Source organism: Falco naumanni, chromosome 11, assembly GCF_017639655.2.
Source record: "Falco naumanni isolate bFalNau1 chromosome 11, bFalNau1.pat, whole genome shotgun sequence".
Taxonomy (NCBI): domain Eukaryota; kingdom Metazoa; phylum Chordata; class Aves; order Falconiformes; family Falconidae; genus Falco; species Falco naumanni.
Genome location: NC_054064.1, coordinates 6,478,083 through 6,493,862, shown reverse-complemented (window position 1 = coordinate 6,493,862; position 15,780 = coordinate 6,478,083). Strand labels below are relative to the sequence as shown.

The following is a 15,780-nucleotide window of genomic DNA, read 5'->3' as shown; positions in this document are numbered from 1 at the left end:
ATTTTTTTTTGGTTTTAGCTTGTTTGGTTTATATCTCTTGCTGCTTTCACTAAAATCTTCAGTAACACTGTATCACATTACCTCTTGTTCAAGAAACATCCCTTATGGAGGTTCCTTTCTTAAAAGAGCTTGCAATTTCCATTAAGAGTTCCAAGCACTTAAAAAATTGTTCACAATTCAAGCGGCAAGTAACTGACAGCTGAATACCTAAACTGACGGATAAAAAGCCATTTGAGTTTGCAGTACCTCACATAAGAGTTTAAAAATAACTTTTGACAAAACAGAACTTTTTAAACATTCACTTACTCATATTTTAAGTCTAACACGTAAGTGAATTTTTACCCTTAAAAGGTAAAAAAAGGTGCTTGCTCACTGCTAAGGCAAAATTTTCTCATTCCAGCTCCTTAGCCCAGCCAATACAAATTCCTGGATAGCACCTTCTCCTAAATGTAATTTAACATTCAATATTCAAACAAAAAATTGTGAGTGTGCACATCGATTTGTTACATGAAGCAAGCCAACCATAACCTGTCTTGTTTTTGAGTTGTCAGCTGCATAGATACTTAAAAAAAAATGGAATTACATGTGTAATAGAAAAGCGTAAACTTATTCCTACTTATCAGTTAAATAAGCATTCTGATTACACAAAGATAGGAAAACTCAGTATCTTCTGCATTTCCACAAGCAATATGTCTATCAAGTTCATTTATATATTAAAGTGCTTCACTGGTGAACGAAAGTTTTGTGTTTATGTTTGCCTTAGATCTCCTACATAACAATTCTAGAATGATTAGAAGAGGTATATTAGTTATACATTAAAAACATATTTCCCAATTATCAACCACCTGAAGAACATTACAAGAGAAAACCAACCTTTAAGCACAGCAAATGATCACCTTGCAATTCACACACAGGCAGTGCGGTTGGAAGGTAATTCTGCTGCCCCTGCACAGCCGTGGCAGCTTTTGCATGTAGTAGAAAGACGCTGCCTGGGGAAAGTCCCCAACAGGCAAATTTAAAAATACTTTAGCTCTCCTGGCTGCTGAGATGTTGGACTTGTTAACAATTAAGTACTTCAAAACCCTAAAATTATTACCACACCGCCTTGTATACATATAAAGAGATTTACCCTTCTCTCAAGGAGATCTGTCAGGCCAAAACTTTTACATCCAGATGATGAAGAACTACATTTCAGTATGTTGCTTCTTTGAGGAATATGGAGAAGCTCAATGAAATTAAATTGTAAAATATTCTCTAATTCTTTCTGGTTTCTCTGAATACATACGGATTACCCTTCTTCCATAAAAACCTGAACTTAGGAACTCCTAGCTGCAGTTAACACCACTGCATTGAGTCCTCCCCACACTCCTATGTGAAACTTCACATTTGATATGGGGTACAATCCCACCTTTCTAGCCCCTAGACCTCCCCAGGCATGAGTTCTTTCTATCAGGCTACTTGCTGTACTACAAATTTTCCTGCCATCCACGTACCTACTGTAAGGACACTGTACTTCCCATATTGCTCCTGGACAGAGACCATCAGTGTGAAAGGAAAAACTAAGTTTCTGTCTGAGATGAAAAAAAATCAAACGTCTACATTTTGGTTGTTGAAGAACACTGCCATAATCTGATTTTCCTTGAAGCCATGTTGGTTCAAGCAGCACTTCATAAATTGTTCCTTAATCTGAATTTTTAGAAGGAATTATATTTAAGCCTTCCAACTTGGCTTAGCACTGTCTCTCTGGGCTGCCAGAATACTTTTCCTCACTGAAAAAATAGCTAAGTCTCTGTTAAGCACTGCATCAGTAGGAGAATAATTCTGCTGTCCAAAACGAACGCTGGGGGATTAAAGTTCCTGTGTTGAAATTCTACTTTTTTCTCGCAAACTCCACTCCAAAATTTTTATCATTAATAGTGCCTCCACACGCTATAATAAAGTTGCTTCTTCTTGCTCTCATTGGGAACATACTTGTTCTGTAATATTCTTCTGTAAAATAAAGTGAACAGGAACACATACAAGCAGAAGTCCTTTTTCATCAAAAGCTCCCAGGGCCCAGTACTTCACTTTATTCAAACTGCTCTCAGATGCAGCAGACAGACTTGCCTCAAACTCCCTAAATCCACTGACAACCAGCCTCTGGAGAGGCCAAAACCAACATTACTGCCAGGAACTGCGTAGCACAGCTCACACCAGTAGCCACGCAGGAACTCGCAGAGGGGACTGTGAATCTGCCAGAGTCCCACACAAGAGAAAGTTCTCCTGGGGAAACCCTGGGCCAGTTAAAGTTATTTTTGTTCTATTTGAAGGGGCAAAAAATGAGTTGTTTGAACCCCACACACCTCAAAACCTATTTCTGCACTTTTATTGCACACACAATGTGGTTCCAAAACTCTTGGGACCTGCTTCCTTTACAAAACACACTTCTCATGCTCTTTCTTCAGATATAGATAGCTTGATATTTAACTGTCGTAAGAATGCAGCTGAGAAAAATTCCTTGTTTTGTCTGAATGTTTTTAAAATAAGCTTTATTTGTGTATTGTTTCCAAAATAAGCAATATTCTTTTTTCCAACATCCATTTGACAAAGCTTAACTGGAATAAAAAAGAAATAAACATACACGTAAAGTGTGAGCTTACTTCATAGCACTTTCAGAGACTAGGGCAAAGAATAAAGAATCCTTCTTAGATAACCTGGTGGAAAAAAAAGCAATGGATTTATACAGCTGCGCTTCCCTTAATTCTACCTCAAATATTTACACCACTGTGGCTAAGTTGAAATATAAAATGGAAAAGCAAGTCAAAAAGTAATAAACAGTCAAATAATTAAACAGTAGCAGTCTAAGGAATAAGAATTTACTGTAAAGCAGAAAATAAATATTTCTTCAACCTGAGGTTCGCCAACATCTTAATTTGGACCTCATGTCCCCAAGCATTTTCCTTTTTTCTTTCAGTCTCAGCAGCCCCCGCTTTCTACTGCCACTGCACCATTAACATATCCCTCCCCCACAAATTGTGCCCTGTACGCTTGAAACCACACTTCTCCCTTCGACGAAAATGGACAGCATTCACTGCCGCGGTGCCTACCCTGCACACACACAACGGCTCCATCGGCAGGGCCAGACACCAGTGGGTAATCCTGGCACCGACTTGTTTTGTGGCTTTTAGCCGTTTAATAAAGAACCAAGCAGTGATCAGCCTAAAAGCAGATATTTAAAACAGAGACAGTCTCCTTACTAGTTACAGCTAGAAAGCAGCCTGTAGAACCCTTAGGAGAAAACAAACATGTCCTACTTCATACTCATTGAATGGGATTCTTTTTCCCCAAAATCTATGAAAAGTTCAGGCAATCAATACAGAAATGGTTTCCAGGGGATGTAAGCTGCAGAGGGATAAAGCAAACTATAAATTTGCAACAGCAGCAACTACACCTGAAGATCTCACCTATTTCAGCTGTAACTTGGGCCCTTCTAAAGCAGCCTTCAACCTTACAAAGAGCACCTGGCTGGTAACAACAGTATAACTGGACTATTACATGTCTATTGCAATAATAATTTCCGTCACTACTCAAGCTAGACCCCTTGAAGGGCTAGCATACTTTGGCTAGAAAGTTAGTACAAGACTGAACAAAGGACCATTCCATGAAATGGCACACCAGCTGAGCATTAAGGACAGTGCTAGATGACTGCCAAAGGGAAGAACATGGAAATAAAATCACCAAAAATATTTACACTTGGGCTTCTCTTTGGCCTGGTAAACAGCTTCTTGAAAATACAGGATTACAAGCAATAGATTTTGTAGTCCAACTTGTCTCTTACCCACTAACTGACTAAACAGATTTTTTAAATAACAGTATCTCTAACACAGTGGGAACTCAAAACACATCTGTGTGTTTCATACTGGTACTGAAACCACTAGTATTAATCTTATTTCCAGTGATCTCTCAAACTTATTATCTTTCAGAGTTTTGCTCTTCTTCCTGCAGCATAGTTGTAATTGTTACATCTGTGCAGTGACCTGTTTTTGATCAAAATGCAACTTATCATACAAGGTACAGGATAAAACTTACCAATGACAATGTTGACTGTATCAGTTAACTCCCACCTTTGTGCTACTTATGACTGGAATCCTTTTTCATTCAAGCCAAAGTTTCCTATTAATTAGACAACTGTCTAACTAGCTCTTGTGTAGCAACTTGCATTTATTGCTGTTTTACTGGCTTCATCACATTATTTTTTCTCTCCATGAATAAGGTACACAGCCCACAAATTATTTCCTCAGTTTCCCACATAAAAAAAAAATAAAGCACAGTACTGATTCACTCAGCCTTCACTACATCACAGATGTCCGCAGTCTGCTCTGCATATATTTCACAAGAGCTATCACTAAACTAGAAGTTTTCTCATACTTTGAAATAGCAGTTGGTAGCATATCCATGTCCAGTGGCAGCAGTGCATACCCGGTATTATAATGAAAACCTTACCAACATCATTTTGCCTTCTCATCTGTGCCAGTATGCTCAAAAGCCTGGCCCTACTGCATCACTCTGGTAGTCTTCACATTAAACTGAAATCCAAGTTAAGATTTTATACTTCCCTGTAATGGCAGGACTAAACCCAGGAAGAATAAGGAAATGGACAATAAAATAAAAACAAGCATAAGGCTTAAAGGTATTTTCTCCTCCAAGGTACCTAGGTATTCGGTAAATTTACTTATTTCTATAACCTTCAGCAGGAATGGTAGAAGACAGCATTCAAAGCAAGCAAGCCCTACTATAAAAGCAGATGAACTTGCCTGGGGAAACAAACATTAATGACAAACTTAAAGCTGTGTATATAAACATTGAAAAAGAAATTAAATTAATTATAACCTTGCCAAAGGGCTGAACACTGACTACTAGTAATTTTGCTCAATTGTTCAGAATTCTATCTGTAAGCCACTTTAGTCCATTTACAGTAAATGAAGCCCAATTTGAAGAACTGGACACTTTAAAAGGGAGAAGGCTAAGAGTAAAGGTGCTTTCTTTTGGGGAATTGAGAAAACTGCAAAGTTATACCAGGTAGTATAAACCAAAAATACAACCACACATTTGTAATCCTAATGTGAGATGTTTAACTAAATGATTCCTCTTTGTGAGTGGAACTCCACACAGTTTGAAGCATAATATGAAAACAGTAAAAACACCAGATTTTAATAAAGATTTTTATCTAACCAAGGTTTAAGTAGGCAACACCCACGAAAGTAAAAGATTTCTACACATGAAAGATGAAGGATTAGACAGCAGAGGACAGCAGAGAAAAAGGGTTATGAAATGCAATACAAGACCAAGCACCTTTGTGTATTTTGCTGTCCAAGTGAGTGACAGCAACTCCACAGAGACTAAGTGATCTACTCTGCTGCTCAACAGCATCCACAACTGGCTAAAAAGCCAAGCCATTCAAAGGAATTCCTTCTGGCCTATGTGCTTAACTCCGCTTCAAATTCATGCCCCTAGCCCCAAACTCCTAACCATTTATATTTCCTTTATGTACAGAAATCATTAGGATAAAATTGAAAGAATATCCAGCCTCAAAAACATCTTCCCATGAAAAGTCGTGATTCATTGCCCAGCTGTTCCTGACAACAGAACCAGTAAGAGGCCTGAACCTCAGTCAGAAATAAATCCCATTAACTATTCAAAAAGAATTTAATGTATAAGTTTATACTCCAGATGCTTTAAATTTTCAGTGTCCTCATTAAAATCAATTTATCCATTAACAATTCACTGAAAAAGTTAATGATTAAAAAATAGAACAAACTTAATGGGAATGTTTTGTGATGCATTCTACCACGTATTGATCATCTCCCCAGGACAACTCATCACAAATCTTGTAACTTGAATTGTAGCTTGCTAGCAATCTTTCTAGTAACATATCTGAATCACTTAGAAGGACCATCTGTCATCTTAACCTCTAAAAGTAGCATAAAAATAAATAAATCACTCAATGTTTTGGTTAAACATCTTTACTGATTTGTTTTTGGTTCTGCAGGATATCCAACTCATTTTTCTGTACCATTGCACCCAAAAGAAGAAAAAACTTCCTAGATGTAAGAATTAACAGAGTGAACAACTAGAACACCCCCAGAAAAAAACAAGCAGAGACCTAATACATTCTTGCAACTAAAATACGCATGTCAGAATTAAGCTTCATCATATGGATTCAAGAATCTTTGGTCTATGTTACATATAACAGTGTGAAAAATGCCTGGATGGCATAGCTCAAAAAAGATCACATAGCATTAAACAGAACATAGACAATGAAGAACTATAGCGCAAGATCCATTTTTGAAATTCATGGATGACAGAAGTTAGGCTAAAAACATATAAAAATGGAGAAGCAGAGGAAAAGTTGCCAAGAAGATTCACACACAGAGTAAAAAATTACTGGAATTGCTTACCGCATATTCTTCTGGTGTAACCTTTAGGACATCAAATACCACTGCATCAAAGCTCTTCTTCAGTTCAGCTGAACCTTTGTCACTCAAGGATTCAGAGCTGCTACTCTTCTGCAGAAACAAACAGAACCAGTAATGACATTTTGGTTCTCTCCTCTTCTGTTTCTGCACTCCCAAAAGCAAAATTTCTGTTCAAACATCACTGTTCACACAATTTTACTATCGGGCAAATTATCCATTAAAAGTCACTCGGAGGACATACCTTCTCCTGACAAAGACAGCTAAAACCAGAGACTCTCAAATTGACTTCAATGGATTTCAGAGTTGTTCCTCAAAACAGAACAGTTACATTTCAACACATAATTCTGATTTTGTTGATGGGAAAGTTAATAATAACAATACAGTCACACAATTTGAAACAGGAAAAATACCACTATGGTGAGGAAAAAGTCAAGGTCAATCCCAAAGGAATAGTTAACAAAGAACAGTATCTATCTCTTCCTGTTTCTCTCAGAAGTATTAAAACTTAAAAATTACATTGTGAGCTACAGATCTGTTCCTGTTGAAGACACTTGGTATAAACCATTTTAGTTGCTTTTTTTGGTAAATGCTAGTAATTCACATTTGCAAATACTGGATCTTAGAATATTATTCTCTGAATCTTTATCTGCAACATAAAGATTTAGATTCCCTGCAAAACACAAATAGGACTCAAAAAATTAACACTTTGTATGAAATTAACACTACATACTGGTTTCGTATGTTTCATGTATTGTTTTCACATGAAACAAATGAAAACAATGTAACTGTGTTAGGTGTAATCACTTCCTCTAGTGTATGGATGCAAAACTAGATTCTGGTCCACCATCACAAGCAAGAAGGGTTTTACCCAACGGAGACTGAGATGTCACATCTAGATGTATGCTTCACACCTGAACCACGGGCACACCTATTCCAGAAATATTCATACAGCATGCAATGACTTTGCTGCCCCACGCTCTCCTCTGAAGACCCGAAAGGCTATGCATGTTTCTTGCTTGGTTTCTTCTCACTTTCAGAAACCTGGTACAAAGCAAACTCTCAACTAAAAAGTAAGAAATAAGACAAGACATGTGGGCAAAATCATGAAGAACCACAGATACTACAGCCAGTGACTGCACCAAATTCAGATGTTTGCTTCTTCATCAAACAGTACATTTGCCTGAAGCACAGAGTGGCACCTGCATGCTTCAGCAAGAGCATAGCCTCGACCTAAGTGCCAACAGAGCTCCCGTAACAGTCCTGCGAATGCTTTGTTCGGAGACTTGAGAGAAAGAAAATGAGTATTGGTGCACAGAGCTTGTTCTCACCATGGCTGGGAGCTCCAGCTCAGCTATGGCAGAACACACTGAAGACAAAGACCTGCCTAGTCTTTATGTCGATCACCAATGTATCCTCAAGCTCTATCCTCATCACCGTCACTGGGGATGGCTCTCAGAAAGCTGAAAAGATTAGACTTTTGCCCACATAAAGGCAGTTGCTGACAGTCTGTGTAATTTTACTGCTAATGTTGAAAGTTTTCAAAACCATGGGTATGGATCACAACCAGAACACCTTCAGGAGTGACTGCTTCACCAGATCGCTTCTGGTGGAAGCCAGATTTCAGCACTGTTAGACTGCACTTTTCAACTAACATCTGCATCATGTCTGCTGATGCCAACGCAGGAGGAAAGACAGCACATGGTCACTGATGTTAATAGCTCTACTGTGCTAATGTCTTCTCCTAAAAAGCTACCCAAGGCAGTATTTTACGGCTACACTATGTATTTTGCCTTCAGCTTCCCAATCACCGAAACAACAACACTCAAACTCCTTAAGAATTCAGCCAGCTGAAATAAACTCTTGTCCATTTTTAAGCACTTTTGTTATGAAGACACATAAATAACATACATGCTAATTTGATAATCATGTCTGGTTTAGTTAAGTTCTTCTAACAGTACCATCTCTCTCTGAAAAACCTGATTTTGAAAACACCACCCACCAAAATCTCCAAACCAGGCTGGCATTTTCAGTAACCAACATAGTGAAACATTTCAGTTACGAGTCCTTCCTCCTCCCAGTCAAGAAAGAAACAAAAAAATACCACTTTTACTCGAATTTATCAGACATCATGTAAACATTCAAGACTATCTTGCTGAGTAAAAAAAAAAGAAAAAAGAAAAAAAAAGAGAGCTTTCTTCCAAGAAATCTTTTCAGTTGTATGCCAACAAATGGTCAGTCAATGATTCATAATACAACAATCAATAAGGGAAGTACAAGCATCTGTATAAAAACAAATAATAGTCTTGTGATGTCAGCTTTCTTGTTTAAATCTTGACAATGCTTGTGAAATTGTGCTGGAAATGATTTTTACCCTTTTGATAACACAACACTCCAATCTTCCTTTCACCTTGTTTGTGGTACTTTCCATTTCCATATGCACATGCAAGTGCACAGCACACATGCAGCTCTGCTATTGAAATACTTGTGTAAATATGTAAGTAAAACAACTATCTTTGGTAAGGATCAAAGATTCATTTACAAAGGCAACCGTGTTCAGGACGTTGTGGCTCTCATCACTACCACCTTTGTAGGGTTCTTGAATATCATGTCTTTTTTTTTTTTTTTTTTTTAAAAGACAAACTGAAATCCACCTTGCCAAAAAAAACATGTTTCACACTGTAACAAAAGCAATTAAAATAATATGCATCAGCAATAAAGTAACTGTCTCCCATTGTACATCTGTACAAGCCAAAGCATATATTCAGTCACCCTAATGACAACACACAATGCATCTGGGAAGATCACTCAACATACACTGAAGGCAGATTTTCAGTTCCCTTCACCTCAGTACTATGAGGCATTAACAGGAAAAAAACCAACCCAAACCCAACAAAAACTTGAAGAGGGAGTGATCTGCAAGAGGTCTGGAAAAAAAACCCTCCAAACCAAAGAGGTCCTGCAAACTCTCCAACATTGCTAAGAATTTAGGAATCAGTCACAACTCTCAACAGCTCCTCACATGATCCTAGCAAAAAGAGCTCAAAAACTCTGGTACCAACTTCACCCTGCCCCTTCTTTTTCTTTAAGTAGTAAGATGAAAAATGGTTAACCAGATTAACTTCAAAATAAGAGGCATGAGCATAGGAGACCAATCCCCATTGCTCGGCTGATACACATTCTCTTAACTCACAAGCTGCTCACTTCTGGAGGGCAGCAGCTTTGGTGGGCCAGAGGGGACCCATACCACAGTCCGAGAGACAATGGGAACAACCTTACTCCTGTGCTACTGTGTCAGACCTCCCCTCAACACACAGGCACACAAGTACCTGTCAAAGAAAAGAACATTTCCCACAGGCTTTGCCAGCCCAGCTTATCGCACTAAGAGCGTCTATTATTGTTAAAACTTAAAAGAAAAGCTGCCTTGTCTAAATGCGATGGAAGAGAGCACAAAAAAAGGCAGCTTTGGCAATAGCAAGGCTGTAAAAGCTAGCTCACGCTTTATTTTGGTATGCAAAGGTCAGAACTTTTAAGTTATTCACATCTGAACTGGGGCATATGAAACCAACACACAAAACAAGAACCTGCCACACTAGATCTGTTAAAAGAAAAACTTACATTTCGGTGCATTTTAAATAATGTGAGTACTTAGAGTCTTAAGTATGCATTAACTGAGTTTTGTAATCCTTACCTCTGAAGCAGTAGCTGCAATATTAACACTGCTTGACTGTCCGTTCATTAGGTCCATACTGCCCACACCATTAATCTTCACCCCTACATTTACAGCAGCAGGATCATCTCCAAGGCAACTGAATAACCATTCCTACAAAGAGCAAAAAGTCATCACAAACCATTTTTTTTCAAGTTTTAAGTAAAATTCAGTATCTAAATTCTGTGACAAAAAAAAAATATTACTTCCAAAATGGCTACACTTCTTTGAGGTCCAAAATTTAAGTTCAAACATATATTCTGAGATTACCAGCTTTAAAATTACATAAAGAACTGAAGGTTCCATTGCAATCCAATACTTACTGGCTGTATAGATTTTCATATGCTTTCCCCTGCTATTTTCCATATACCAGGTATCAATATGTAAATGTATGCATTAACCCTAACTTAAAGTTAGGCCTGCACATCAGTACACATATGATTCTTTTCCTGATTACCAACTTTTAAAAAATATAGTGCAAATGTTAACTATCAGTAACTTTTATAAGAAGTTATTCAATGATTTCCTCTTATATGTCTATTCACCAGCTTCAAGAGAAAATTACCGCATTAAAAGCAATTTAAGAGTACAAGCGGAACTTAAGCTTTTCTCCACAAATTACCCAAATTATTGTTTAGCAAAAAAAACCCAAAACACCACCAAAAAACAAACTGCAAAACAAACCACACAAGGGAAAACTCCACACACTAGGTTTATTCTTGAAAGAATACTATTACTCCTCATTTCTACAGAGAAAATACTGCAAAAGAAATTGAAAGCTTTGGCATCCACTACAACAACAGTAAGACTACCCAATACCTCAGTGTTAGAGGGAGAGTAAAAATTGTTTTGGACTTAAATTTCATGAGATCTTAGTGCCCTCTAGTGTGAAAATTATTATAAATCAGTTTTCACAGGTCTATGTTTATAACAAGTGCGACTGTTTCCGAAGTTGCTATTATTTATGAGATTCACTTTAGGTTTGTAATTTTAACTCAGAACTATTACAGACTGTGCAAATAAACGGAGAAGGTAAGTGACAGGAAACCGAGTAATGCCACATAACAAAACAGCAATACAGCATCTCATATTTAAGACCTCTAAGTAATGAAATAAAATCAGTAATCCAAAAATTTCTATCTCCAAGTGACCTAAGCCAGATATGTCAGGTAAACAAGCCTGGAAGGCAAGAAACTGCAATATCTAAACAAAAAAATATCATTTAAAAAAAAAAAGGCAGTAACTTTCAAGTGTCCTTGTAGGAATGCAATACAGAAAGGATGCAACTGAAAGGGCCACACTGCAAATTTCAGTCAAACACTATAGCTGCTAGATATTTTAGGGTATTAATAGTCCCCACCTGAACCGTGTTCAGTCATACTTCTGCAGTTCAGAACAACCATTCACATTTGACCTTATCTTGTTTTGTTTTGGTTTTGTTTTGTTTTGTTTTTTTAATGATAGGCTCATTCACAGGACAGAAGACACTACATTTCACTTAAACATTATAGTCCCAGCCTACATGCTATAATTAAGATTGTTTCCTCCACTAAAAATACACTTAACTGCACTTAGATTTATTTTTTTTATAGTAAGTATTACACTAATAGAACATACAAAGGAGGAAAAAATACCTCATCTTTGGCTTGTGAGTGTCACTGCTGTCCTGTCCTTTCCTATCTCAATTACCCTTCAGACTGTCTCATGTGGAGTATTTCCAAATGCTCAGCTCCCCAGTGCCTCTTCCCTATAGCCTTCTTATTTACTGAACTGAAAAGCAAGGAAATAAAGCTAACTGACATGTCATAATTTTCATTTATGTAGTGACAGTGGAGGACAGAGACATCACATCTCCAAAATCAGTTTCAGGCCTTCCTCATGTTCAAGAAGGTACACTTGTCCTAATTTAATCCTCTTTTCTGCTGAAGAAAACCCTCTACCCTTTAAAAATTTGTACTTTTCGTAACCAATGTAATCATAGGAATTTTCACACTTTGAACAATTTCATCATACCACCTGGCCTGTAATCGCATCATACAAAGCCAATCTTAAACTAAAGGTTATGTATTTGACCCTCTTCTCACAAATACTTCAGTCCTTCCCCTTCCCCATACTAATGGGGGTGAGAAGGGGGAGAATTGGGGACAAAGTGTTTCTGGTCAAAGAAAAGTGAAAGTTGAAGTTTGTTTCCGTGTTTCTTTGGTTTTTGGAGGGATTTGGATGGTGCTATTTAAAAGAAATTATACATATCATAGAAGCCTATGGAGTTGGCAGCGCAGCCTCCAATGACAAGAGTGAACCGATTTCTCTATAAACAGGGTTAAAGCCCCACTTCCTAATGACTAGTCCCACATAACCCACAGGCACCCAGACAGGCCCTAGCAACTTCCCTGCCTGCCCCGTGTTCGCTAATGCACTATCTTAAGCCTTATCCTTGGTCCCTTAACGTAACAGCTCCAGTCTGCTGCTACCTGTTTCCTAAGCTATTATGAGTTTTGTTTGTATCTGCCCACCCACTTGAGCGGCAGCCAGGCAGGCACTTACACCTGGCACTGTCTGCATTCAGAGCCTGATGACTATGTGATAGACTTTCCACCTCAGAGGACTGTACCTGGAGGGTACAGTGGTAGTTCACACTGATCCGAGTTTTCCTTTTCTACCCAGTTACTGGGATGAGAATTGTGAGAATTCTGCCCCTTAGTCAAGTAGGGCTGAAATTCACCACTGTGCGGAAAAGAGACTCCCATGAAGCACATAAAAGTTGGATTTATTTTTTTTACTAAGTGGAAAATCACTTAGAAAAGCCCTGCATGCAAAGAAAAACAGAGATTACAAAATATAACATCTGCCAGTCAGCTTGTATTATAACAAAGCTGTCTAAACAATGTTAAATTTGTGCACATTGCTGCATTACAAGAGTATATATATGAATACATTTATACTTTTTCCCACTTTGTGGAGATACAGTAGGGAGCAGAATTAGTACTGAACTGCTATAAGCTAGCATTTATCAACTTGAAAGTTCCAGAACTTGCAATATTTAAAATGTACTTTTGAAAGCTGCATTACGCACGAGAACATCACCACTCCCATAACAATGAAAAGTCACAGCAACAATTTTGACCTATGTATCCTTTTAAGATGAATACTGAAAAAATCCTAACACTGGAATAATTAAATAATTTGCTTGCTATACTACCCTTCTGCTTAACACCACAATGATTAGTAAACAGCAATATAAGTGATCAACAGCAGAGCTGTTCAGAGCAGCATAGCTGGAGATGTGAAATGACTGTCACCACACTGCAACAGTGAGTCAGTTTTCACTGCATGCCCTGTATATCCAATTACAAAAACTGAATTACACTGAGTAATTTGAACTTCCAGTCTGTTTCTCCCCTTCAATTTAATAAATGCCTTTGTGCTCAGAAATGCATTAGATGTGAAATTGAAAGTGTTTTATATGATGCATAAAATACTTAAGCCAGCATTTATGCCAACCTGAAGCACAGACACGCTATGCAGTATCTTCCTACCTCTTCATGCCATGCATACCGTACAGTAAAAAGCAAACTAAAAATGCTGGTAAGCAGATTCACCATACCCAAAGAATAAAACGTCCAACATCATGGTTTAACCCCAGACAGCAACTAAGCTCCACACTCATTCACTCCCCACCACCACCCCACGGTGGGACAGGGGAGAGGACTGGAAGGGTAAATGTGAGAAAACTCATCGATTGAAATAAGGACAGTTTAATACATACAGCAAGAGCCATACAGACAAGTAAAGCAAAACAAGGAGTTCATTCACAGCTGCCCATGGGCAGGCAGGTGTTCAGCCATCCCCAGGAAAGCCGGGCTCCATCACGCGTAATGGTTACTTGGGCACGCAAACACCATCATTCCAAATGTCCTCCCTTCCTCCTCCTTCCCCCAGGTCTATATGCTGAGCACGATGTCATATGGTAGGGAATATCGCTTTGGCAGTTGGGGTCAGCTGTCCCAGCTGTGTCGTGTGTGTCCCCCTCCCCAGCCAACCCGCTGGTGGGGTGCTGTGAGATGCAGAAAAGGCCTTGGCTCTGTGTAAGCACTGCCCAGCAGTAACAAAAACACCCCTGTGTTATCAGCACTGTTCTCAGCACAAATCCAAAACATAGCCTCACAGTAGCTGCTATGAAGAAAATTAACTCTACCCCAGCCAAAACCAGCACAACTAAGCAGAGTCTGCTATCTTCAGGGAGTCTGAGTTTTTCTGCAAATTCACCCACGGCTGTATGAGATGATCATCCCACTACAGTGACTGACCTATAAAACCCCCAAATGGAAGGCAGCTTGGTGAAGACAAGCAAGGGCAATGTGCCCATGAAGCTCAGGGAATAATGCAGGGTGCAACTGACCGCAGCTGTTGCAAAGAAGCTGACTTTATTTCAGCACAAAGGGGACCACAGAGTGGTCTTTGTTTTAGATAAACAGCTATGTCAGTTCAGCGGATCAACTGAGTATATTACAGTTGACTGAATCAACTAGTGGTGTAAATGGTTCTCCCTGAGCTCATTAAACAAAGTGAATGTCTCCCCGAGTTAGCCAAACCACGACAGGGGACTGAATACATGGCTCAGCCTAACAGAGTACAGAAACTAACTAACAGCTGAATTCCAAAGAGATCATCAGGCTTGAGCCAGCTTCAACCCACATGCTCCTTCCTGGTGACTGGGGATGCCCAACATCATGACAGCAAGCATATTCTAGCAACCAGTAATGCGGATCACGTTGGTATTTGTTGGAACTGTATGTTGCAGTTGCTATATTGTGCCAAGTTTAACTTGCATTTGTATTGTGATTTCAGTATATTTTGTATTGCTCTGTTAAATCAGAAATCCTCTTCAACATCAACTGTCTTCAAATAGTAAGTTTAATATTAAACATTATAACCTCCACATGTGGAATATTTAAAAAGAACCTAGCTGGAGAGTATTGGAATCTGACAGGTGTCTAACAGGACACCGAAGCCTGACTCCGTTCCACAGTAGAATCCAGGGATATTCTTGTCTCAGCTTGGGTCAAACACTATCCCAAAAATACACTGAACAAACAGTAAAGACTACCATAAAATTAATTAAAAACTTACTGTCCAGAACAGTACAAAAGCTTTGGGGAAACACGGCCACAGTACATTTTTACGAATAGCTCAAGAGTCATGATGACCAATATCCTCTTTGTTCTTATTCATAATGTCAGTACAAAATGTCATTTGATTTGGTCACAGATCCCCATGAAGAAAACAGCAATGACTTGCATGGATTATAATCAACTACAAATGCAGAGTCACTACCAAAGACTTTGGGGACCAAAGACCAGTAGAAACAAAAAAAAACCACCAAAAAACCACCAACCACCAGTGCCAGACACAATCAACATGAGTTCCTGATCTTGTGCAAATTCTCAGTAGTATTTTGACAAACAGTACAGAAAAAGATATTTCTTTCTGAATGAGGAACAGAAACATACTGGCTTTCACTGAATCTTCACTCCACCATGAATCAACCAGCTAGAATCAACTAATTCCATACCAGGACCTCAAGACACTTCAGTGAAATCTTGGAACCACTGACCAAAT

At 38.5% G+C, this 15,780-nt stretch overlaps 1 protein-coding gene across 7 annotated transcripts in view; it reads right to left on the bottom strand.

The window, feature by feature from the left end:
- Nucleotides 1-15,780, bottom strand: part of RALGPS2 (Ral GEF with PH domain and SH3 binding motif 2) — a 135,872-nt gene that overhangs the window by 97,955 nt on the left and 22,137 nt on the right. For all 7 annotated transcript variants that reach the window (XM_040609964.1, XM_040609961.1, XM_040609960.1 and 4 more), the window contains 2 exons: nucleotides 10,144-10,275; nucleotides 6,438-6,545 (listed from right to left, as the gene is read on the bottom strand). In XM_040609964.1, the coding sequence (XP_040465898.1) occupies nucleotides 6,438-6,545; nucleotides 10,144-10,200 (165 nt within the window). In that variant the 5' untranslated portion in view covers nucleotides 10,201-10,275. The remainder of the gene's footprint in view (nucleotides 1-6,437; nucleotides 6,546-10,143; nucleotides 10,276-15,780) is intronic.